Source organism: Falco punctatus (genome assembly GCF_963210335.1).
Source record: "Falco punctatus genome assembly, chromosome: 4".
NCBI classification, from domain to species: Eukaryota; Metazoa; Chordata; class Aves; order Falconiformes; family Falconidae; genus Falco; species Falco punctatus.
Genome location: NC_137583.1, coordinates 67,539,901 through 67,566,745, shown reverse-complemented (window position 1 = coordinate 67,566,745; position 26,845 = coordinate 67,539,901). Strand labels below are relative to the sequence as shown.

At 44.9% G+C, this 26,845-nt stretch overlaps 1 protein-coding gene across 1 annotated transcript in view; it reads left to right on the top strand.

Moving 5' to 3' along the window:
* Nucleotides 1-5,577, top strand: part of JCAD (junctional cadherin 5 associated) — a 106,643-nt gene extending 101,066 nt beyond the window's left edge. Inside the window, exon 5 of the mRNA XM_080383037.1 lies at nucleotides 8-5,577. Coding sequence (XP_080239163.1) covers nucleotides 8-42 — 35 coding nt within the window. The 3' untranslated portion in view covers nucleotides 43-5,577. The remainder of the gene's footprint in view (nucleotides 1-7) is intronic.
* The last annotated feature ends 21,268 nt before the right edge of the window (nucleotides 5,578-26,845 follow it).

The window sequence follows — 26,845 nt, the reverse complement described above, 5'->3', positions numbered from 1 at the left end:
TTTTCAGATACATATGACCCCACCAAAGTTGAAAAGGTGTGAGATGAACGAAGAGAGAATGGAGAGATTTCTGCTCTACTAAGAATGTTTCACTGATTATTTTTTTTCTGGGTGCTTTTTCTGTGTTTTTTGTTCTTTGATGCTTGGAAATTGCCTCCATTTGTGGTGTTCATGGTGTACTGATAATGCCTTTACCACTGCCACTAGGAATTAGCTATTTGTATCTGAAACTATTGCGGAGACCACAGAAAATCTGACTTCTACATTGGAACCATCTGGCTTTTTAGTGTTAAGACTTAATACCTACCATTGGCAAAAAGTTTTTATCTGAACTCTATTTCAGTCTTTAGCGGGGACGATGAAATGCATGAAGTGAGGCTTTTGAGCTTTCTCTTTTGTATAAATGTAAACGTGGGAGATTAATGAAATGATTTTTAAAAGAATGTGAATTTATAAGCTAAACTTCTAGGTATCTACAGTCTAAACTTTGTTTAACTTAAGGGATTTTTGGCCATAAGTAGAAAGTGCTGCTGCACTACATGGGGGACAAAATGCAAGAGAATGGTAGCGAAGACTGATTGTGAAGTTATTTCTGACTTCCAGAGTTAGAATTTGCTCAGATTAAATAATTACTTGCCACCTAGAGAAAAGCAAAACCCCCAAAGCTTCTAAAAGATGGAAGACTTTTGTAGTACAGTGTACAGAACGTGTAATTATAGTAGCTGGCAACTAGTGTTTCAAACCAATGCAAAGTATACCACTGGCTGTTTTGCACTCAGTATTACCTATTTTTGTTTTGCTGTTTAGAAATTCTTTATATGAAAGAATAGTAGCTGGTTTAAAATAGCCCATTTTAACAAAGTAACTATATTTCTTGTTACAGAATACTATCTATTTTTCTACGATGTAAACAATTGCTAACAAGTGGCAAGTATAAAGAAGTATTATTATGGTTATTATTATTATTATTATTATAATATTTTAAGAAGACTTATCCCTCTGAGTGAAGGTGCCCCTAGGAGATTTCACTTGTATATCTTAATGCACACAACGTATTGCCACATACTCAGTAGTGCTACCTTATTTTGTTCTGAAAAGAGTCATCTATGTATGTATGTATGTATGTATGTACTACAGGGTTAATGTCTGTTTTTCTCCACTCAACCCTCAGATCATTCTTCTTGGAGCCACTTTCTGAAGCACAGCTGAGAACTGTCTGGGCTGGTGTTGTTGCCATTACATTCCGGTGATGGTGATTAACAAAAAGTGGGTTGGGGTCTTTGTCCCGGTGTCTCTTCGTGGCTTAGATAAAATTCCTAGTTTCTTTCTTTTAATCTGTTCCCTTTTACAGATTATGGGTTTGGATTAGGCCAGTGTATAAAAATAAACAAAACTGGGTTTAATTCTTCCCTGAAGTCAACTGATGTTCCTGGGGAGGAGTTCAGGTGTCTTCTTGACAGCATTTAAATACCTGACTTTAAGTATATTTTATCTGCACACACAAATGCATGAGTTAAAGAATTTATAATAAAGCCTATGCATTCTGCTCTTTGATACTGAATTAACCTGCATAGTATCTGTGTCTTTAAAGCCTTTATGTCCACTCCTGTGTGTTTTTTTGTAAGTACCTATGTACTAATATTCTTCTGATGACTTGTTCATGTACTTCACTTCTCTATTCTACTGGCCTTTTCTGGTTTTTAGCATAATTTTATTTTTTAAAATCTTCCAATTTCTTGAAATATTTTTTTCCTAAGTCTGTAATTTGGAAAGAACGACAGGGAAAAACACTCATCCTGTGTTTTGGCAGCAAGAATTTCTTGTCTGTAACACATGATTCTGTTACATATGGACTATTTAAAGCTTGTTTGAAAAGAAAATGTGGTGTATAATTCATTTTATTAACTCTTGTGCATGCTGTGTAGCTATACATGTTGAAAAACTGTTTCCACCAGTCTTGCTATATCCACTTTCTTCATCACCATCTAGGGCATCTGGGGGCTAGCAAATAGCTACAAAACATGTTTCACCCTCCCCAATTCTACCCATAAAAAACTAGTTCTGAAATAGAACTTCTTCAGCTCTTATCATCCCACTTACTAGTAAAGTTGAGATGCCTAACAATAACTTGAAAGTTTTAATTTATCCTTGATTTCTGAAGAACTATAAATTGTCTATTGAACCACCACCTTCAGTTCGTGCCTCTGTGGAGTAAGTTTCCCATGCAATCCATTTTCTTCTGATGGGGAGGAGGTTAATTGATTATGCAACATGTCTGTTTCATCAGTCATGTCAAGTAATTACTTTTCCAATGCACATAAACAGCCAAGATAGAAAGAAAGAAAGGAAAGAAAGAAAGAAAGAAAGAAAGAAAGAAAGAAAGAAAGAAAGAAAGAAAGAAAAGAAAAAGCAGCAATATTGTGGGGAAGGTTTTATTGGCCAAGAATGAGAAATTAAAACCTAGAAAGTTAGTAAGCTTCATTTTGCAGTAGTGTGTGACTGACCAGTGGATGAAAGACTGAAGTTAGTACTGCTTTAAAAATGGTGTATTCCTCTAACAACACTGGTTGTTCTATTTGATACTATGATACAGACAACTAAGAAGTACATGGAGTACAGCTTTGTGAACGATCGTGCTTCAGTGTTTCTACAGTACCTGCGCCATAATTAAAATGTCAGCTACGGAATGGGCTGGATGGTACCATAGTCGAACACCCTTCCAGATACCTTTTGGCAGTTGTGAACAGCAATTAACAGTAAGCTCTTTTTACACCAGATGTAGTTAAAAAAACAGTAGATGGTGACTTTCAGTGCCTGTCTCAATGGGTGCATAAAAATGTCATGGCAACAGCTGTCACTGGTAATGGCAACAGCAGGAGCCCAGGGCTGAGCGGATGCCGAGGAGGAAGATGTGGCGGTGTGAGGAGGAGGATGTGGCAGTGTTTCCAGTGCCTCCTGCAACGCGGTCGTGTGACTGCAGAGCCGCAGTGAAGAGCTGTGCATTTATCTTCGTTCTCAGGAGGAAGAGCAAAGCTAGAACCTCACAAATCACGTTGTTACAAGCTGCTGTGTATCCAGCTTGTGCTGTTGTTGCACCGCTGCTGCTGGGGATGATGGGGTTGGATGGCAAGTTATCAAAGGGCTTCCTTAGGAAGATACTGGTTTCATGGGCGTTCCCAGAAATTCGTGCAAAAACCCCGTGCCTGGCTTATACATTTCTAAAATGTTTAATGGGAGACCCCTCGGGAGACGGATAGCCAAATAGGGCCTGCCACCTCCTTCTATTTACCCGGCTGAAACCCAGAATGGACGGTCAGCCCACGGGGCAGGGGCAGTGGCAGCAGCTGGCGGCAGCGCTGAGGTTTCTTCCTTCCTGGAAGATTTCCAGGAAGCTTCCTGGAAGATAAACGACGAACACAAAGTTTCAGGCTCTTCTGTCCGAGGAAGAAGAGTCACTCAGAGCCTGGGGGCTCCCGACCGGTCCGAGAGCAGCCCCGGCGGGGGCGGTGGGGCGGGGGCAGCCCCGGGGGTGCGGCCGTTCCAAGGCGAAGCGCTCCCTCGTGCGGCTCCCTCGGCGGCAGCCGCAGGTCTGTTCCCGTCAGGAATCGCTGCTGTCGACCCCGCTCCAGCCTCGTCGCTGGAGGCACTTTGAACTGGGCAGAAGCGCGGTCTGGGAAGCTCCTCAGCGCGAGTTTCAAACGCCACTGCCGTCGCAGCTGAACAGGGTGGGAGGGGGAAGGCAACGGCGGGAAATCCCGGCGAACGGCTCAAGACCGGTAACGGAAACGCCTGGCCGTATGCCTGGCTTAAGCATCCCTTGTCAGCTACTGGCTCAAGAAGCCTTCCCCAGGCATAAGAAGGGCTGCTGCATTTCATACCGCAGGTTCTACAGCAGGTCGGTCTTCACTGCGACTGTATCAGGTATCGAAGCCATTGAGCTTCCTTGACTCGCTTTGTGATGTTGGGAGCAAATAGTCCATACACTGAAACACCCGATAGCTCTCGAAAAACATGAAGGACAGCACATGCTTAAAGTGCTAAGGTGACAGAATTAATCTGTCACCTTTAGAAAATTACCAGTCCCATCAAGCTTATTTACATATAAATATTGGAATTTAGTCAAATATTTCTGTTTGTTTAATATCATAAATCAATATTAATATCTAGGGTCAACATTCTGTTGCCTTTGCCACATGGACACCCAGCTGATTGTAGTTTTATAACACTCGGCCTTCTCTTTGGGTTAAAAAGCTGATATTTCCTTCACCGCCCCTTTTCAGACTAGTGAAGTGATTGGCAGAAAAGCAGAAGTGAGATGTTCTTGCATTTTAAACGACAGAAGTTCTTGCAGTTGCAAAGTGGGCACTTTTGTCCACGTTCAAGATCTGATAGAAACAAGCGAATATGAGAAGTGAATCTTTACTTGGCAGGAACCCTCAGCACAAAGAAGAGAGACAAAACCATGTTAAAAGGAATGGAAAGGATTGACAGCTTGTCAGCCTTTTGAATGTTTTCTGTAAAGCTGTCATTTTGGAGGACACTGGTATTCTCTTGGTTGAGGATCAAACAATCCCCTAATTTCCCTCTGCTGGCAATAAGCCACAATGCTGCCATCCTAATTTAGTGGAGTGAGATTTAATTACAAGTGAAGACTACAAAGTTTAAACTCCTATTCTTCTGCATAATCCAAATAAAGTATCAAGCTGAAGATTTCATGAGATGATGACTGTATCATTGAATGTATTAGAAAAGTTGAGAAATTCTGATTTAATTCTTATTCAAACTTGCGTGAAAATGCTCACTGCACCTCCCCCTGGGACTAAACGAAAGCTGTTTACCATCAACTCTATTTTTAAAGAAAAAAAATGTTTCAAACAAAGAAAAAGGGAAATCCTGATATCAATAGCAAAACCCAAAACCACAATGCTACCTCCCACCCATGCTGAAAAATATGCTTGCAATATGGCTTGCAGAGCTGCACAGCAGGGAGAGGGTGAAGGGAACTTAGTTCAGAATTGACCGACACATGGCTGAGATTAGAAATAAAAATGAAATTTCCCAGCCAAGAGAAACTGCAATAACACACAGATTATAAAATGAAGGAGGAACTTTCCACCCTCAACAGCAGCAATCTCAGCCTTCTTTCAAGCTCTGGACCTGCAGAGAAAATAATCAGAACCATTCCAAAAGCCATTCCTAACCTGGAAGGAAAACAAGGAGATATATGTGTTAGACAGTAGTATATCAGTATCGTTGTGTCTTTGTCCTTATACAATGCAGATAATTCTCCACGCTGACTTTCATGATACTGTGGCTTATCTCCAAAACTAATACTATGTCATTGCCATGGTTTCCTGCTCTAACTAGCCCAAGGGCTGATTTAGAGGGATAAAAAGAGATAAAATAGGGGTAAGCAATTACAATACTATTTATATATCAGAAGATTAATGTGTTTTAAGAATTTCCTTTGTATTTTTTTCTGCACAATGCAAATACTGTGTTTCTGGGCTTATGTGTAAACTGGAGGGGTGCTGTTATTCAGGAGAAAACATTCTCCAAATAAAGATTTTGCATGGATACACTCCTCTGTGATGCTGATGTTGTTATCATGGGGCAAAATGGAGCATGTGCTCTGATCTTTGCATTGCCTTCAAGAAAGATAAATGTATTGGTGAAGTGCTAAAAGGCTGCAGTATTCTCCAGGAGACTGCTACTTCAAAACCTGATGTATTGACTAGCCTGTTACAACATCAGGTAAAGAAATTGTGTTTACTTGAAAGAATTACTTTCCACATGCGCACTTTCTCAGAGCAGCACAGACTATAGGTCACTCCTTTCCAAGTTGTGTTCTGTTTGTTTGCTACCTTTAGGGTATGTTCTGCCTTTGTGTGAGAGTGGATTCCTCCCCTACTGCCTGGCAACCAGCCATCTGTGCTGGGCAAACCTGCAGCGCCAGAGCATTTTCCACTCCATGTGAGTATTTTCCACTCCCTTTGCACAAGTTGATATGGCACTGGGATAGTTTACTTTGGCTACGTTGCACTAAAGAATGGCATGCTCTGTATCTGTGCTGATAGGACTTCAAGAGAGCTAAGTTATCAAGTTAATATTAAAAAATATATTTTTATTTTTTTCAGACAAAAGTGTAGGCTAGGGACCAAATTGTCCTGTTACCCTGAGACCCAATGCTTCAAAGTAATGGATTGGCCATGTGTGGGAGAACCTACACAAACAGCCCAGTAGAAAAGGTGAAGGCATGAGAGCACAGACCTTTCCGAGCTTGTTCCCACCCACCCGCACTCATCTTCTCTGCAAAGAGGTGGGCAGCTGTACCAAGGCTGATGTTGGCCCACACCAGCAGGGAGACATCTCTCACTTTTGCTCTTGGATGTTACCTGGCCAGCACTCCCACAATGTGCATCAGGCAGGCAGAAGTCCTGCTGTCTGCCACCAGACAGGAACAGAGGCTGGTTAACGTAGTGTATGCTCCCTTCGGGCCAATCCGTAGGTTCTCAGGCCAACCCTGGCCTGCAAAGCAAATCAGTAGGAAAATGTAGTGGCAACTAAGGGTGAGCGGATGCTGCTGCACCTTCACTTAAAAGGTTTCTCACTAAGTCAACCAAAACCCCTCCAGCTTCAGGGCTCCCTTTTACCCCCTCTCCAGCACTAGCTGGAGAGCCAGCAGCTCACTCACTCTTTGCTACACCAGCCCCCACAAATGCCTGACCCTTGGCTAATTGAATAAGACCCTTAGCTCTTATCTTACTCTACCCACACCTCATCATCTTTATCTTTCCCACTGACATCTATCTTACAGCCCTGGAGCATGTCCGACCTTTTCTGGGTAACAACGGTATGCATGCTCAGGTTCAATTAAAGCTATCTCTGTCTGTCCTGCTCTGAATCTTCCCTTTCTTTGGGAGAAGAAAAACAGCACCCTGGGAATCCCTTTGCACCATTTATCCAGTGAGGTGCTAACACCAGCCTGCAGTAGTGTCATACCTCAGGGTATGATGCAGAAAGGAAGGAAGCCAAATCCCTCCATTTACCCCTTAAAATAAGAACACTTCTTGTAACAATAATCGAGATAACAGCAAATGTTTGCAAAAAACAACAGGAAAAAAAAACCCTTAAATTTCTTTGAGGTGCTATACTGCTGCTGTGCAGCACTGTACTTCAAAAGCTAGCTGTCGCTTGCTTTGCCATTGATTTAACAGCCAGGCCTTGGGAAGGGCTGGCTGAACAGATATTGTCCTAACTGGGAGCTTCAGCTTCTGCTCTTGCCCTTTCCCCACTTCATTTAGCCTGCAGAGTATTTAGGCTCTCCTTCCATCTACTGCCCCAGGTACAGCCTTTGGCCCTGGCTTCACTGTAGTAGCAACAACAGACAGTAATCTGAAACCCGCTGAGCAAACAGCATGGTGACCTAGCCAGCTTGCGTCATGTGAAGTGGCAGGGTTATGACATTTTGTGGGCAGGAAGGCTTGTCATTTGTCCCAGTTTCTCATTATTATTGTAGCATAATGTTTAGAGTATAAAGGAAGTCCTCTGCTCTCCCAGTGGTGGGTCACACTATAAATACCCCAGATGGCACAGGACAAGGAGGGCTGTAAAACTCAGGATGTGGGTCACAGGATGGCTGTCTGCTTGCTGTCTGAGAGTACACGATAATAAACTCTCGCAAAGAACTCTGATAACGCCACATGAAAGGAGTATAAACACCGTGGAGGAGATCTCTGGCTGTTGTAAAATGTCAGTGCTCTCTTCACTTCATGATATGCTGCTTTTCTCATTTCCTTCCCTTCTCAGCCTCCTCTTGAGTGCCTGAGGCTGAAGAGTATCCACAAAACTTTTTTTTCCTTCTGCATGACTTTTCAGCTCTTACTCCGTCTCAGTGCAGACACACCTCCATGTTTCTGCAAGACTCTCCTTACCCTAAGCAGCTCTCATACAATTTGGTCACTTCAGTCAAAGGTCCCCTGAAGGATATCAGCACCATGACAAAAATACAGGGCCCTTTCTCCTGTCCCCAAGAATCACAGCGACTGCAGGGAGGTGAGTCAGGACAGTCAAACAGAGGCCAAGCAGCTCCTGGGCCAGTTTTTAAACAGAAACATTCCTTATGTAAAATTCATCCTTTATTCCCCTGAAGAAGTGAAAACCAAAATTCATTAATGTTGTCAGCTCTTGTAATAAGGGGATGTTCATGGAGAACATTGTGCCTTTTATCACTGTGTACTTTGCATTTTTATTATCAAATGATTATTGCCTATGGTGCTGGTGTTTTAATAACCTCTGGATAAAGATTTTGATAACAGATTTAGAAAGAGGATTTGAGGGGCGTGGGAAAAATGAAACAATTGCGGATACATTTTAAACCTTCTGAAATAGTTTGTTAAAACCCCCTTACCCCAAAAAAATGTAAGTTTTCTTTGTTTTATCTGATCACCTCCATATTCCCCTCATGCCCAATTCATACAACAACCACCAAATTTTGGTGTGCACACAGTTCTACAGAACGGAGCATCTATTCCACCTGAAGTTATAATTCAGTGGTTGCTAAATGTTGCTGACTGCATTTGTATCTGTACAGTTTTGTTGACTGCTTAGAAATTATACTGCTTTAGCTATGTGAGCGAAGCAGTAGAGTTTTGTAATATAGGTCCACATTTCACCCAGACAGGGTTGAGAGGTATAACTCATGCCTCCTAAGGCAAAGGAGATTTATTTCTCTTTTATTCTCCTTCCCCCTGAGATAGGAACTGCCCTCTACTGCTGAATCAGCAGGATATGCCCTGTGACACAGACTAGCTGGCTGAAGAGCTGTTAATGGGTCCAAAAACCATATCCTACGCCAGCCTCCCTCCATGCAGCCTGCGCGGGAGAGGCAGGGAGCCGAGCAAGCAGCATGGGAGAGGGAAGCGGAGACCCCTGGTACACACAGCTGTTATCTGTGATAAGCTGCATCCTGTGCCATGCTCCACCTCATTGCGGCAGGGAAGGCGTTTGAACTCCAAGACCCTTTCTCAGTTCAATCCCTATCTGACAAACACACAGCAGGCAGCTGGAAGAAAAAAAAGCAAAGTTCAACCCATCCCCAATGACTCAGTTTCTAAGGCTTCTGACCAATTTCCTAAAACTCTGCCTTAAGGATTTTTTTAGGCAGTGTCGGTACATTTGAACCATATAAATAGCTGAAGGAGTTCATAGTAGCCATGGAGCAGTGAAGCAAAGAGATCAAGCTGAGAATGGAAACAAAAAACTCAATTACGTGCAGACAGAGCAGTAAAAAAGCAAAGCTCCTTTCAGGAGAGTCACTTGTTTTAAATGGCTGCAGCTGACCTCTGATCTCCGGTCAGAGCACAAACCTTACTGGAGTGTGGCTGTTGGCTTGCGTGCCCCCTTTACAAATGGTTCATAACCACTACTCCTGCTCCGACGGTTGGGTTTGACTGTGCTTTTCAATGGAACCCCCTGGGAAGGCAGCAGTGAACCTCCTTCCCCAACGTCCCCCTCAAGGACTCTTCACCCTTGAGGGGGAAGACATTAGCAGAGACAAAAACCACAGCTGTGAAGTGTGTCTCCCTTCACTTTGGGTCATCTTTGTCATGCACTTGTTTCCCATGTTGGTGTCCACCCTGGTTTTGCACAGCAGGGCATGACAACCGTTCATGGGCCCCAGCGGCCTGCCAGGGAGTCAGCCCTTTACCCTCCTGTTCAGCCAGTTTGCAGTGGCCCTTCAGCAGGCCCAGCTCTCACACAGAGCAGCCGAGTGAAGACGAGGAGGCAATGCGCCCCTTCCTCAGAAATCCCCTCAGAGGCACGGCTGCTGGGCCACGGCCCCAGCGCCACTGCAACCCCGCAGAGCTGGCAGCCCTCGCGGCTCCACACAGGGCTGCCTCGCTGCCCTGGTCCCTCTTGAGACATGTCCTGACCCCAAGCCAAGATCTGTGAGGAAACACCAGGGCTTCCCACATGCGGAGCCACAGCGCCGCTGCTGCTGGGGAGGGTGCCATTTTATGCCAGCGCTGTGTCCAGGGGTCTGCAGGTCTCTCATGTGGGGGAAGGCTGCCCTCAGGCTTTCCACCACGCTTCGTTGGTTGTTTTCCACAAAAGAAAGTCCACCAGTGAAACACTACTTGGTTTTATTGGTGTTCTTAATGTAAGAGGAAACGTGATGAGAAAAGGCCACGATTTGTCAAGTCTTTGAAGCTGCTGCACCACCTGTGGCACCCCCGCCCTACACAGCCTCCACAGATCCCCCAGGATCACCAGGCTTTGTCAGAGGGGGAAATGAGGGGAAATCCAGGCCTTCCCCACAGCCTTGCAAAAAACCGCGCTGCAGCCCCAGAGGGCAGCGCCGCTGCCCCCCCGTCCCCGCTGCCCCCGGCCGCGCTCCCCACGCAGGCGGCGCACGGCGAGCCCGCCGCTCTGCCCCCGCCGCCTCTGGGCCGCCCCGCGGGGCCCGGGCCCGCCGGCGGCGGCAGCTTTTGCAACAGCGCCACCTGCGGGGCGCGCCGCCGCCGGGCCGGGAGCTGAGGCGCGGCCGGCCTGGGCCACGCTGCCGGCGCCGAGCCGCGGGCCGGGGCTCACGGGCAGCGCCAAGCAGAGGGCCCCGGCCCCCGAGGTGCCAGTAGGCGCGAAGCGAGGGCCTGGGGGCACGCAGGGACGCAGTGGTCGAGCCGCCCCTAGGCACAGCGGCGAGCTGAGGCAGAGGGGGCAGGAAGACGGGTAGTCCTGAGCGTCCCTGGTACCAGCTGGAGGAGAGACCCAGGCCCTGCGGCAGGGCAGGGTGGGCCTTGAAACGCAGCTGCCAGCCCCGTCGTGACCAGCGTGGCCAGGCGGCTGATCCCCCACAGGCCGGGCTGGCAGGGACGCCATTCCCCAGCCTGACCCACTGGCGCTGCCCTGGCCTTGGGGGTGCTGAGCAGCGTGGGGGACAGGGAGCAGTGCAGAGGAGAGGGGGCTGTGTGCTGGCCAGGCGCCTGTTACCAAAGATTAAAGGAGCTTGTGAGAGAGCTGAAATGCAAACAGGCTGTGATAGGGCAACAGGGCTTAGTGGGAGCATTCAGAGATATGTTGGCGTTGGGTTGGAGATGGATAGGATGGGTGCGAGCTGGTGGGCTCCGAGTCCTGTTAAACTGGCGGGATAAGCCAGTGGCAGGTGAGGGAGGGGAGGCCAGGCAGGTTGCTTGTGGTGCCTTGCTGCTCTAGCTGGTGCTGTGACACAACGTTAGAAGCATCATTTGGCAGACCAGGAAAGACACAAAAATTTCAGAAAAACTTCCACGGGAGCTCACACTTCATTGGATTTACCTATGAGGCATGTATCAATATATGTCTCTCCTCAAATCACTTTCGCTGTGACTTTCTTTAGGACAGGCCTACCTGGGAGCATGTACCTGACCTCAGCAGCTCCCTTCAGGTCTATAGAGGCACCCATTACAGCACCCAGCCCGGTGTTCTCTTCTAGTTGGCCACCAGTGATCTACCAGTTTGCCCTTCTAGTATCCCTGAGACACGTGGGTTCTGCTTTAGCAACTTCCCCGAAGGATGACTATGAAAGGATTTCCCAGGACTAGGAAGTGATCAACAAAAGGTATATGAAATTACTCAACAGTGTCACCACATTCACTGGCTACTGACCTTTTAAAACATCAGTTTCTACTTCACCGACATCTGCTGTTGGTCCTAAACACAACACCTCTAGTTCCGCTTTGGCTAAAACAACATCATCAATATTTGACTCTTCAGTAAACCCTTTCAGAGCATCCTGTTTTCCTCCTGTAGCCATCCTATCTCCCTGCCCTTAGTGTCATGCCTGGTTTGTTCTCATTTACACCTCACACCCTGGCCAAAACCCTCTGGTTTTGATGCCTTCCTCTTTCTAAATGGGGATGCCATTAGCTAGTAAGCAGTTTACTCCAACTAATGGTCTATACAGACACAATTTCACTTACTCTTACCAAATACAAAAATTTTTGTACAAAATGGGATCATTTTAGAAGGAGATTGAGAATCTCAAAAAAAAGAATAAAAGCCAATGCATGGCAGCCAGACTCTCTGTTCTGCCTGGTACATGTCCAGATTATAAGGTTGGGTTTACATACTCCAGGCTTCTAGCAAAGGAGAATCTTTTATTTTTAATGAATATTTCAAAAGACCTGGGGTTTATTCCAGTGATGGTTCTCATGGAGGCAAAGCAGTAAGAAGCTGTTTTCAAAATTGGATTAACCACAGTTTCTTCCCACTTGCCAAACCCTAGCAGCCAGAGCTTCATACCTCTTTTCATGCCAGCCATCCTATACCCCAGTCCCAAATATGTAACCCATAATCCCATTTGCCTTTGATACCACAACTGAATTGTCTGATCCCAGTCCTGTGGTTTCAGACTTAGCCCAGGCAAATTTGACATTTCATACTTGTATGGAAAATAGCTTGAAGGCAGCGAGTAAAATGAAAGTCTATGAAGGTTGGCTTTATTTTTCATTGTAGATTGTGTTGAGATGGCTAAAGAATAGCTGGGAAGGGATTAGGCATGTTAGCTTGATGTTGGAGGAGGAAGGCTGTGTCTTGGCATTTCTTTCATGAGGAGCTGGGACCCAGGATGACTGGGAACACTCAAAGAACTGAACAATTAATTGTCTGGCTGTTCTGTAACCTCACCCATCCCGTACACATTTTTCTCAAAGTTTGAAAGACGTGTTGCCAAATTAACGCCATTTTCCCTGAAATCCATTTCAATCCCAAATTTACTTTAGATTGCCTCCAACATTTGAACTCAGTGTACATCTGTTGTGGTCAAGGGGACATTTATATTGAAACAGATCAGGAAATGAGCTGGAGGAAAGAAAGAGGAATATTTCCAGAGTGCACAGCATGAAGGCAATTTTTCACCCTTGATTTTGATGTAAATAGGTTTGGTGAACTTGGTGATGGGCTTTGAGTGCTTCCCATCTTATAGAGAGGTAAAGCATTTTGAGATCTCAAGGTAGGAAAAGGTTGTACTAGCACTGCATCTTTATGAGTGGATTTTCCATTCTTTCTCATCTGCTTTTCATAAAATGTTTTGGTGTTGGTTTTTTTCCCAGCTCTCTACACATCCCTTTCCTGTCTTAGCTGGGAGGTGGTCAGATGCCTTGGGCCACCTCCTCCTCTGCGGTGACACAATAGGCAGGCAGTGCCATCACATTACCTGTGCTGTGTCAGCCTCAGCTCGTTACACAGCCCTTGGAATTGCCAGCCCTTTGCAAGTCATGCAACACAGCATAACATTTTTTACCTATACTGATCCCTTTGGTGTTGCAGAGTATAGGAGGGAGATGATGGCCAAGCACTTCAGATCTGCCTGGGTGGGAAGAAACACATGGCAACTGCACTCCTTTTGTCTCCCCTTCTCCCCTCACCTTCTAATACTGCTTATAATAAGGCAGGGTGTTCATATAAAGGACAGTGAAGAGGGAGAAAATCCATAGTCATGACAGCAGGACAAAAAAAAAAAAAAAAAAGAGAAATAAACAGAAAAGATTTCAAGTCCTGTAAATAGAAACTCCTCTTGTTTCAAATGAGTAATAGATCAGGCTGTCCTCTTCAGCTCTCCAGAAGCACGTACCTGACTTGTTTCTGATCTAATGTCAGAGCACAGGCTGCCCTAAGGGAAACGCCTGTCAGCCACCACCTCTGAACAAACACGTCTCAAACTAAGTCTTATTTCACAAGAAAAGACAAACACAACATCCAGCCTGATAGATACCTGCATTTGATAGCTGCAAAAAGCCAAGCAGCTCCCTTCAAGCACTTGGAGCCAGGAGGGGGTGAACATCTCTCCAAGGCCAGCTACCACAAAAGCCCCACTTCCTCAAGCACATCCTCCTGCTCCCGCTGCGGCAGAGGCTGGGTTTAGTCTGGCAGCTGAGAATCTCGCCCTCTGGCCCATCCCCAGCACCTGCAGGCTGCTTCCTCCATGAGCCAGGCCAGCTGCTTTCCCCGGTCTCTAAAGGGCACAGATTTCTCTTACACTCTTTTTCTGCACAGATTTATTTATATAAAATGAATGTTCTTTAAACTCGGGTTCTTCTTTTTATAAGATCAAAATCCTAGTGCCCTTCAGTGCAGCTGTGTCTGTCTTTTAATGTGTAAGCCAGTATTATTTTAAAGGTCTACACAAACTGGCTTCAGGGAGATCTTTCCTGCAGTGCAAAAGGCTTTAGGGAAAACACGTATCAGCGAAAACTAAATCCGAAAGAATAGATATAAGCATTAAACAAAGAACCTGAAACAGAATTTGGGGTAATAACTATTCAACCATATCTGCCTAACATTAGGTATCTAAATCAGAACCTATTTTGAGTCACTGTTTTAGTTCCCACAGTTTAGCCCTGTTTTAGAAAAATAGGCAGAGAGGCAATACTCACACAGATTGTCAGTGTCCAGCTCATGCTTTTCCTTTCTCTTCCAAACAGAGCTTTCTGCAAGTGAACAGTGACATTTTTGAAGAAGCCATCCATAAGAAGAAACAAGCTGATTTTGTATGAACAGTTGTTGTCACCTTGATTTATTAAGTGACCAATTGTAGTCCATGAATTAGCTTGTTAGTGTAGAAAAGAAATCTAGTGATTCAATCTGAAGAGACTGGCTACTCACCTTAACCAAGGGACACTATCACTTTCTGGCTGTGGATTTAGTTCAGAACAACTCTTGGTGTCAGTCTAATCTCAGCAAATGTCTACGGGAAAATGTAGAGGATTCTCTGCAGTCCTTCTAGGTCTTTATAAAACACCAGTCCTTAGCTTATTAGCTTTGAACCTCGTGTGAAGAAACTCTTAATTGATCTTAATATCAAGTGTTGTTTTGGAGACATCTAGCAGCTCTGCTGTTATTTGGGTTGAACAGTTTTCCCTGTTATAAGACACCAGCCTTCCTTGTTTGTGATTTCCCCAAACTTGTGAAAATGTTTCAGTAGGATATTTTCCATGCTAGACATCCAGCTTGAGCTACTTCCAAGATCCGAATTAAGGATGAAAAATGCTTTTTCTTTCTGGTGGCCTGAAATTCTTGAGTGCCCTTTTTTGGGTAAGGGGTGGGATGGGTGACAGTTCTTTCAGTCTCTGGGAAGGATTCGCAGTGTGGCAAAAGAACTGGCTATACTGCAGAGCATGGAGCAAAAGGACGGCCTTTGAAACACCAGACCAGTCTTCAAGGTACATTTACAGACTGTGGTTTTAGTACCTGACAGTCCTTCCTCTCTGAGCCCAAATGGAAAGGAAGCGCACACTGCAGCAAGGAAGCACAGGGGCAGGAAGGACAGTACCACCCCAGAAAGCTCAATTGTCCCTGTCCTGTCCCTGAGTGACACAGGGCACATCATTCAAATAGTCTTTGAAGAGGTAGGTAGTGCTACTGAAAGCCTGTGGGAGCTGTGCTTTGCACAGATGAGGTGCCATGCTTAAAAATACTGAAAAATTAGGCGCGACACACTTCAAACAGAGCAATCCATTTTCTGACAGGCTCTGGCTGTCATGATTTATATGGGTCACTATAGATGGGATCTTCACTCATGGAAATGCTAATCTTACAGACTGTCTTGAAAATAATAATTATTTTCTGTGGAGGACAGCCACTACAGTGATGACTGCCACAGAAGGATAACATGGCTGTGTCATTCAAAGTGCTAAAACAGAGCATAAAAACCTATTGCCCAGGTTTTGAACACTCATCTTGGCAACCCTTGTGTTGTTCATCTAATAGAAGCTTTATGTGAGATAATATGACTCTGATAGGCTGGAATGCCAATTATTAGGCAGGCTTCTTAATCTTTTTCTAACTTTACGGTTTCAACACATTAAAATCCCAGCCCTGAAATTGGGTTGTCAAATATGATTGATCTAAAACTATGGTTTTCAGCCATCATTTGTGGATCCCTGAAACAACTCCTGTGAAGACTGTCCAAGTCAACAGCCTGTTGTCAGCCAGCTTGCATTTGAAATGCAGGATCTTGCCCTCCACTACATGGTTCCTGAGGGGTTTGTAAATGAAAAACATGGGTTTGAAGCATCAAAGTTGATTTTCCTGACGTCCTGTTGTGGATGGCTTGCCAGTGTGCTATGACTGGATACATATAGCTGAATGTTGCCATGTGATTAGAACAGAATAAATTTCTTGGAATAAAGATTGTATTTGGATGATTCCTCTTTTGGTTGGTTTTTTTTTTGTTTTGTTTTTTTTTTTTTTACTTTTGTGAATTGGCCACAAGCAAGTTATGACCATTTAGAACATTTTTGCTTAAACAAAATTATTCAGTGGATAACTCCAGGGTCAAAAGCAATTTGGGAGCAGCCTATGTAGTATGCAGTATTTGGACACTGACCGAGTCGACTGAATTCATGACTCAAGGATGTTTTGCTCCTTGTTTTCCCATTGGGCAAGTGAAACTTTAGGTTTTGTGCATAATCACTCTCATTGTACAAGTCCAAAATTGCCCTTTTCTGTGAACATTTCCAAATGTTGCATAAAAATCTACTGCTTGGCATAAACAATAGACCTTGTCAAATCCAATGTGCACTTGAACATCTGCAGGGCCTCTGGAAACAAGCTTCTGATTGCTGGAGAAACACGAACAACTTAAATTAAAGGCAGTAAATGCTTCATGTCACACATACTTTTTATTAAAATACCTACAAACTTTTTTGGACTTTATGATACCCCTGTAGTAAGTGAATCACTTGTAAAGATGTGAATGAATGTTTCCAGAAAATGGTTTCTATGCACAAGATCTGGCCAGGGAAATTGCTTGGTTGTGTACAGGACACACTCTGGAAGAGCTGTGTCACTTGTAGGTCACTACAGCATATCAGATATTGCAAGAGGAAAATAATTATAACATAGCATCATAAATCAAAACATACAGCAATTTCCCTTGTTGGCTACTATAGATCTGTGAACTGCTAGCTGTCATGGATTTTGAGCAGCTCCAAAGGGGCTAATACTAAGCTGTACGTTACCCATTAGATTTATTAATTACACAATAGTCTTCTATGGATTTTGAGATTCAAACCCCCAAAAAATTAGAAGCTTCCACAGATTTTTGATAAAATAATCTAACTGCTCTTTTAACAACAGAAGGGTTCAATAAAGGCACAGGATACTTTGCTCAACTGTTTTGCACTCTAGACATAAAGGCTAATAGGAATAAACTGTTTTAAAGGGAGGGAGAAACAGTCTTATAGAGTTTTGGTCTGTCCGCCGTATTTGCCCACCTGGATCCAGCCGCTGTGTGGCTCCTGCCTTGTAGGTAACGCTGTACATAGCCACGCTGTTAGTATTCTGCCACATGGGCAACCGGGACTTGATTAGGCTTAAATCAGGATGTGTCCAAAAATTCACTACTTGTATTGACAAGGTCTTTATTTGCTAAACATTCTTTATTATCCCATACCCAGATGTTTAACATGTCTTTTGCACTATAGCTCTCATAGTCACTTGCACTATAGCTGCAGCTCCCCCTGCTAACCATGCTGGGCTCTACTTGCAAGCCTGGCTGGAAAGTCACTGCCAGTGTAGAAGACACCTACATGGTCTCAGCACTTAGCTGAGCAGTTCTCTGAGACAGAAGAGGCGACACTTAGGAGGCAGTGAGCGGTGGGAGCTGGAGCCCCCCTGCTCCCTGCCACCTCCCCTGGAGCTGTCAGAGTAGGCAGGACGGTAGCAGGAGCAGAACGGTGTACAGAGCACCGCAACAACCCCAGTGTGGTTGCATCTTGCTGTGACATCTCCTGGGACACCAGCGGATAGGAGAAGATTGAATTTCTTCTCCCCCAGATCCATATCTCATTTCCATACTGAACTATTCTCACTCCAAGAGCCTTGCTCACATGCACTTCTCCCCATAATTCAGAGGTTTTTATTTCCTCTGTAATTCACACGCATAATGCACTGTAGAGCCCCATTTATGAAAACAAGATCTATAACAAAACCCTCTTAACACCAGTAAATCTTCTTTTAATGAATTGGGCCTGTAGCTTCAATTATGAAGCTGGGCTGTGACGGCTGCCGAGTGAGCCATGCCAACAACAACACTGAGGCAGATCACTGTCATAAGGGTGTTAGGAGAGCTTCGGGAAAGGCTTGGACGCTCCCTCTTTCCCTTCAAGCTCTTTCACATCTGCACTGCATTATATCCCCATCCAGATGACTTTGTTGGGATCTCCAGTGTTCTTGGGAGTATTTACATTATCAGAGAAGAAACCACTAATTTATTTGTTCAGTCTTCCACATAAATACACCCATAGCCCTGTGTGAAACAGCTCACATTTATCTGGTTTGCTTTGTTTTTGAATGGGCCTACTCTGGATTTTCAGTTTTACAGTGTGTATAAAGAATTAAACTCTTTAATTAGACTGTAAATGTTCTGGATTGGTTTTTTTACCCTGTTTTTGTGCACTACATACTCTCCTTCAGCATTATTAGCAATAGAGAACTTCCAGGTGTCCTGCAGAAGCTGGACGGGCCACTTACAGGTAGGGGAAGTCTAGTGGCTCCTACGTGGACAGCTGATGTGGGCATGCTGATGTTATTTCTGTCCTCTCCCTTGGGTAGTACATTTGGGCCATCCATAAGACAAGGTGTTGTAGAGCCCAATTTTCCCTTCTCTGGCAATGAGAACTTGCCCGTGAACACTGAGATAGGAGATGCTTTTACCCTTCTGGCCTTGAGCACAGAGAAAGGGGCAAAGCACAGAGGAAATGCTCACCCTTAAACCTTCCTGCCCTCCTCTGTGACCAGTGTGATGATAAAGGCACTGGGCTGGAGGGACCAAATTGTCTGCTCCTGCTCAGTGCAGGATCTCAGATTTCTGTCTTTAATCTGGAGACCGGGACGATTTTCACCCATTCTTGTCATATTGACACCAATTACAATCTTTTCTTGCTACCTGCTTCTTCCGTTGGCTTCACGGAGTAGCTCTCTCAAGTCATCTTGGTGCTGTAGTAAAACTCAATATTGCAGAGGACTCCTTTGTCTCCGTTTTATTTTTAGACAGCCTGTGCTTGTCCTGTTTTCTGTCTTCCTGCAGCAGGCTGAGTCATATTGATTTAGTGATGGAAGATCCCTTGATGGAGAAATGGGAGAAAGGAATATTAAAACAATAAATTTCACTTACTGGAATGCTTGGCCTAGAGACAACTGGTCCTGTGAACTTTCACCACTTAAAGGATGCTGGTTTAAGTAGAGCTAGTGCAGCACATAGACACTCTAGTGTACTGCAAGGTGGACGGCAAGGTGGGGTGATGTCTGGATTGATGACAAAACCAGACTCCTAGCTTGCTAAGGACAGGTCACTGAGCGCTGAGAACTACTAAATTTTTCATGTGTTATAGTATCTCCTGTGGTTTAATAGAACTGGTAAAGAAGAAAAAGATATTGAAAGTATAATCATTTCCAACACAATCATCTGAGATTGGGCTTTTATACAATGTTAATGATCCAGCTTTGTTAATGCTTTTGTTTCGGTGAAAGTGCCTGGCTTGGGTGGGAGTTTCAGTTTGGGGAAAATTTGAGAAATTTGGGGAATATTTCTCTGCAGATTTTGAAGTTTTCTTTTAAAAAAAAAAGATTATTTTTTAAGGATCACATTCAAAAATTCAAATTTTCAAACTGGCTTGCTGCAAAGATGCATTTCTATGCATTCCCTTACTTTAATTCTACCTTCCAAAAATTGTCATGAAAACAGGTACATTCTGCAGAAAATGCCCCTTCTGCTTAGCCCTACCCCAACCCCGAATTAAAGCACAGTCCTGCACAGCATTGCTGGGCTGGGGAGGGGTGGCTGTGCCTGGCCATGCACGCAGGTCCTTGCTGGCTGCCTTCTCCAGGTGCTTACACTGGTGGAAGGAAGCCAACAGCTGTCACCTATGTATGTACCCAAGAGCGGTAGAAAGGCTGCAGATATTTAAGCTCTACAGTTTGTGGTCTGGCACAGGAAAGATGTGTGGGTGCACATTTGGCATGGCCTTCTGGTGACATCCACATGACACCTGTGGTGCTTGGGAATTTGAGGATGAATGTTTCCCAATAGCTTAGTTTCTGAAAACTGGCTGGGAGCACATCAATAAGGTCAGGCATTGCTCATGAGTCAAAAATGAGACAGTACTAAAACTCACTCTTTATCTATATATCAAAACCTAAATGTTCTGGTCTGGAAAATCACTTTGCTGGTTTAGACTAACTGTTAAAGGCCCCAGACTTGGGGTCAGCTGCATGGCCCAGGAGGAGATTTAAGGGAAGGGTGTGACTGAGAAAGCAAGAGAAAAGCCCCTAGGACTGCAGCCAGTTTTAGTCAGAGGAACTGCTTTGTTATTGTATTACAGCTGCATGGTGTTTTTAACTATAAACCATGCTTCAGACCCAGGCTGAAATGGACTCGGGTGTCGCAGCGATTCGTGCAGCAAAACAATTTATAAATCCCACATGAAGCAGTGTTTGAAAGTCCTTTGAAAGCATTGTTTGGCCAGCAGCAGGGCTCTTTTCAAGCTCTGCTCTGGTTGCAACTCTTATTTCTAAAGGTACAGCTATACAAACAAGTGACTGTGGGGTTATGCTTTTACATCACATCATGTTTTCCACAGCAAGGTCCCATCCGCAGCCTGGGGTAAGTGGAAAGTTGCCTAACCATAAAGGGACATTTGCTCCAAGGCAAGAGACTGCCTCAAAGTAGTTGCCACTAGCAGCTACACTGACACAGTAAATCCACACTTCCACTTCATTCAGAGTAGTCTGTTTGTGTAGCGGTACCCTGTGTAACTAATGTACTTGCTAGAGGTGCGGTTTCACGGCTGCAAGTAGCAACTGTGCATGAGGTACACATGTAGTGTTGAAAATGGATACAGCTACTTGAGCAGCCAACGGGGAAAGAAGAGAGAAGTCCAGTGTAAGCGTCACTTTACAAGTCTGTGTATTACAGTGTTACCTATCTCCTCCATCCATTGCTGGGAAAATTCTGGCTAATGGGATGTCTTCCACATGAATCCTGATCTTGACTCTCGCAATCAAAAGAAGATGGGCTGAATTTGATGTCTGCTTAGTCAGACACAATGCAGTTACTGGCCACGTCAATGGCACGTGGAACTAGCGGGGACCTGCTGGAGGCACTTGCAGCCTCATGGGCAAACGGCTCCTGCACTTCTGACAAGCTCCTGTGGACACTGCAACGGCCTGGGCTGGCAGAAGCCCCATCTCATGGGGACAGGCCATGGACCCAGTGTAGACATCATTTTATAGACTTCATTCATAGACTTCATTTTAACTGTTACCATCTTTTATAGGAGCAAAAGGGAAACAGTGCATGAATGGGACAAGGATTATACTATTAACTCTATCCATATTCCCCCACAGCTAGGATTTCTAGTGCCTTGAATTCCCTAAATTAGTGACAAGTTAAATAGTGCCAGAGAAATATGGGCTAAGGGTGGAGCTCCAGCCAGCCAATATCTAGGTAATAATTTAAAATGTATTATTCATGGACACTTTATTAATGTTCACATTAAGTCATATAATTCTTTCAGTACCAATGTCCCTGCTTCATATGAGAGGTGTTTAATATTAGCTGCTGTTCAGCCCTTTCTAGCCAAATAAAGTCCGTCCTAGTTCATTCTGTCTCACTTAGATCAACAAACATGGAACATAATGAACTCACCCTGCTCTATAACTTATCTTGCCAGGATGGGAAATGGAACGTTCTGCAGCAAAACATTCCCCAGTGCTTTTCTTTGACAGTACACAGTCCAACTCAGGCAAGGACCGTGGCAGTGCCGCAGGATCCTACACCCTCCTGACTCCATCTGCCCGCACAGGAGAGCCACTGTGCCTGCCCTACCCACCAGCAGCTGCTTTGGAAGGGCAACATCGTAATGCAGCAGGTCCTACGGTTAGACTGCTTTCCAGAAAGGTTCATGGAGTGATATTCCCCAGCAGCAGCCTCTCTTCTGCCCCATGGCCCCAGTCCAAGGCATAGGGTGGCTGCTGGGTTGCACAGTGTGAGAGCAGCTCTGGTGCTGGGCTGGCGATACGGGAGGTCTGGGCTCTGCAGCAAGTAACAGGAAACCAGCTCACTTCTTGAGTAAGTCCCACTCATAATGATGGAAACAGGAAATTTTGGGTATAGCCACCCCCATCTCTATTAAGAGTTTGAAAGCAGGGCACTGGGAATGTTTTTGAATCATGAAAGCAATGCCAAGAACAAAACCATAGAATAATGTCAGGTTCTTCTGGTCAAATCTAAAATTTTCCCAGTATTACTTGAAAATTAGAAGCAGACAAAACTATCCATCATGTTACAGATAACTTGGCTGCAGAAATATGGCATCAGCATATGCTGAAAAGTAAAAGCTAACATGATTAGTAGACTATTAATTCTAGCAGCAGCCTTGGCTATATGGGGTCCATGTGTTTAGAAAGTAAGGTGTTTGGGGCAAAGACCAGCTTTTCTGTGTATCTGTAAAGCAGGTGGCATAGGTCTGAGCATTAGACAGCAAATCCGGTGTTGCAAAACTGGCAGTGACCTTTGAAAATGTTGGCTCATCTGAAGAGTTGCCAGAGTCTTATGCTTCTATTGATCCAAAGCTTGATGCTATCTATCCATGTTTCATTCCACTGAGCTGGTTAGGCTGACTTGGATCCAGCATCTGGGTATGTCCATCCAAAAACGAGGTTTTCAAAGCACACTGCAGCCCCTGGAGTTCATAAAAGCTGTGATTACAGATCTGGTAGTCGGTGCTCTACCTGATACAGTTTGCATGATAATGCATTTGGCACTTGGCCCCCCAGGCCTTCCAAGCCTCTATTTTTTTGCAGTTGGTGTTTCCCAGGTGCTTTAACCTAGCAGCTGCAAATACCCCTTTTCTTATTTGAGGGGGTAGGGGGGGTGGGTGGGGGAAAGATTTAATTAAAGGCTGTTGAAGACTTGATACCTGCTAGTATGATAAGCTCCACTGAACTGCAATGCTTTTCTTTTCCCAGGGAAAATGGAGAAGAAATTGCATCCTGCTGAGTTTTGGCAACAGTTTGGCAGGGGAAGGTTCATAAAAAAAAACCACTATCAGCAAAGGTCTTGTGAAAAACAAACCTCAACATCACTTGATCCAAATAGTCCTCTCAAATCATGTTAAATGTTTTCTACGCATCCACGAAGGGTATGACAGCTGGTGTCTCCATATCACTGCAGCCTGGGTTAAGTTACAAGTTATACACATGCCGTCCTCTGCATTTTCTGGCCTGATCTTTACTGTTTTAACATAAACAATTTGTGTTGCAGTCCATCTGTCCCAGGTTTCTCATTTCCTTGGTGGGATTCATTCGTGTTCCCTTTCCTGGGAAAGGCAGCAGTTTCCTCATGGTGGGTGAAAGCTTGCCACTGCGGCCGCTCTGTGCCAGAATAGCTGACCCTCGCCCAGGAACATGCTGTGCTATGTAGCTCCCAGCCATGCCTTGTCCAGCCTCCAGAAGTCACCCCGTACCACAGCTCAGTCATGGGAACTGTGACAGCCAGAGCAAACCTGGAGAAGGTTAGTAGACTCTTTCCTGTCCATGGCTTTTCCATCATTTTAATGCCATCACATTTCATTAATCGCAGCAAATTTTATGTTAAAAATCTTGTTTACAGGTGAAAAGGAAGCTCACCTTACACTAATAGAAATTTTAACAGTAATTCAGAATCACTGCTAGCCTAGATCTAATTGTCACAGAAAAAGAAAGAATAACAGTGCAGTTAAAAGTGTTCCATGCACACTTAATTTCTACCCCTTTTCCTGGTGTCAGGCTGTTCCTCTGTCCCCTGAGGTAGATGGTCTCAGTCTGGTAGGGCTAGGGATGTTGCAGTGAGTTGGGGGCATCTGGAGTGCTTTGCTGGGGGGGGGGCATGATATTCAGGTTGATGATGTCTCCTTCCTCAATCTAGGATCTACTTGGAGCCATTTCTGTAAGCTTGCTAACATTTTTTTTTTATACTTTTCTCTTTCTCCACTGGTCTGCAGCTCCTCATTCCATTGGAATTTACTATATGTGGTGTCTTTTACAATGTGTTCTGTACTATTTCTTTGTTCTCTTTTTAATCCCGAAACAGTGTCTTCCAGCTCCACTTTTATTGAATATGGGAGAGACGATGTGGGATCACCAGTGCCAGCCTGTGCCACATCTCTCCTCATCCCATGCCTGTGCTCCTCTGTGCCTCACCCTGTCTCTCCACTTCTCGACGGCTGTTGTAGCAGACCTGTCCTCCCCTACACTACATTATTGTATTAGTCATAAATATCTCATTCTGCATAGAATAACTGTGATCTCCGTAAAACTATGGATTTAGATGCAAAGTTATAAAAAAATAATTTAAAAACATCAGCTTTGCACATGGAGTCACTTAGGAGAACTTGTTGCCACAGCTAAATGATGCAAGACAAAGTAAAACAAAACTGCATGCAGATCAAGAAGAGTTCAGACAGAGCAAAGCCCAAAAACCTCAGTCCTGAGGCCTTGCAAATTCAGTGCAAAGCTTCTGTCCTGAGAAAGGCAGTGCTGTACTGCAGGGTTACGTCACTGCACGATGCTCTGCTCAGCTTCACGGGCGATAGCTTTTCCAGTGCCTCACCAAAAAAACAGTTTGTGGGCTTTGGAGCATGTGAGGGTGGATGACAGTGACACGCAAAGGCAACAGCATGTTTCAAGCATTACACCAGTCTGTGCTTGCTTTTTTGATTAGCTGTTTGAAAGCTGCTAGTGCAGAGGTGCTGTTGTGGGTGATCAAACAGGTATCTCTTGCTTTTTGCCTCTTGAGCTTCTGGCCTGTTTTAACAGAGGCAAAGGCTGGGGTTGACAGCCCAGCTGCAGGAAGGCGTACCCCTGCAGAATTACCCTGCTTGCTTCCAGGAGACAGCAGAGCACTTCACATTTGGCATGGGCAGCTTGTCAAAATTCTTTTATTTTCCCTTTCAGACACATCGTTTCCCAGATAAATAATGCGTGAGGACCTCTGGCATCACTGCAGTGCATTCATGTCCTATAAAGAGATACAAGTGGCCACGTCTGTGTCAGGCTGGCTTTCACCGAGTTAGAGTCACGGGGCACTGGGGACTTTTAACCCAAGTTGTCAATAAGTCTCTCACCCTGACAGTCCTACTGTAATAAGACACTTAGTGCTGCCGAGCGAGGAAAATGCCACTTCTGTTTGCAAAATTGACATACTTCCCTGGGTAATAAATGAAGAGAGTCACTGTCTGTATGGGCTGGCAGTTATCTTCTGCTCCTTGCTCCTTGATTTACTGTGTGTGAGAGCAGCTTAGCACATCAATATTGCAAATTAAATACCAAGTGGATAGGTGAACTTTTGAGTTCACATCTAGGAAGGAAAGAACTTTCGAGCAGAGGTTCAGCACTCCTGTTCAAATTGTGGCACTCAACTGATCAAACAGCAGTTGATCAGCGGTTTTTACACAGCTCCAGTCTGCAAAGTCTGTTCAGGGCTTTTTCCTTTTCTCTCTCCCTCTTTCTCTCTCTGTCTTGCTCTTTCAACAGTTAAATTTTACGTCAAAGGCTGGTTGAAGCTTTTAGACTGGTATTACAGCATTCACTGGTTAAGTGGAAGCTGCTTAAAGTCCTGCATAATTACACTGCCTTTGCATATCTGTTTTCCTCAGCGATCCTCAAATCGTGTGGAATCCGTGGGTCTCTTAGAAGCATCAGGGCCAGTCACAGTGTAGCCAAGGAAAATGCTAATTGGAATGGAAAAATACATTGTCTGCGTCCCACATGTTTAGCTCTAAAACAAAAAAAAATCCTTAGCCTTAACACTCTAAAGATGTCAGAAACTTCTCTCAGATGATTTCTTGGGAGCCCTAGTAAGCTTCAGCAGAGAGAGATTATTTTGTTAATGCTCCCCCAAAAATTAGATCCACATGCACACATGATACACCCTGAGCCCTGTCTTGCTTTTCAACTTCAGGCCCATGACAGTGGTTTATCTTGAACTTCAGGGTGTAATTTAAAATAACACAAAAACATGTCTCCTAAATATTGAAGCTACCAAATGAAGCCTCTGGGCTAGGGAAGGCTGGTACCCACACCCATGCTACCCTCCTGTACCTTCTGGTGTCACATCCTGCACAGTGGCAGAGCCTCTGGTTACACCGCCAGATGCTACAGCTCCTGTAGGACCTCTGTCTCACCCAGTAGACTACTGTTAATTAACCAACAGCTAATCAAAAGATTGGTTTCATCCTGTTCCTCAGAGGATAACCCAGCAGCCTGCTCAGCCTAGGGCAGGGTCAGACAGTTGCCTAGAGCTCAGCAGACAGTTGACATGACCTAGGGGAGCTGATGAGGATGTGACTGTCCTCCTGCCTCTCCAGGCATCCCCATCCTCCCCAAAAGATCTGGCTGCTTCCTCTGTGTCATCCTTCCCTCCTTCCTGCAGGCAGACCCCACGGATTTCTCTCTGTCCTTCACTTCCGTTAGAGGCAGGATGCTGCATCCTACCCCTTGCCAATCTGTAGGCAAAGGGACATTTGGGAGCCCAGGGGGAGAGTGTGCCTGGTCACAGAGGGACTACGGGGCAGCCCACAGCTGCTCGGTGCCTGCAGCAGCAGCAGCATGGACCATGGCATGGCACGTGTCTGGGCCAGCACCATGCAGCAGCAAAGGGGCGGCAGGGCAGGCTCACTGCTGTGGCACCTCTGGAGCCTGGCAGCTTCTGTCTCTAACAACCATGTGAGAGGTGCAAGTTCTCTGAGGCAAGAGGGACCCTTAACTCAGGGAATGTTCCTGGGATGGCATATATCTGCAATGGCAGTGCCAAACTCCTGCTCCA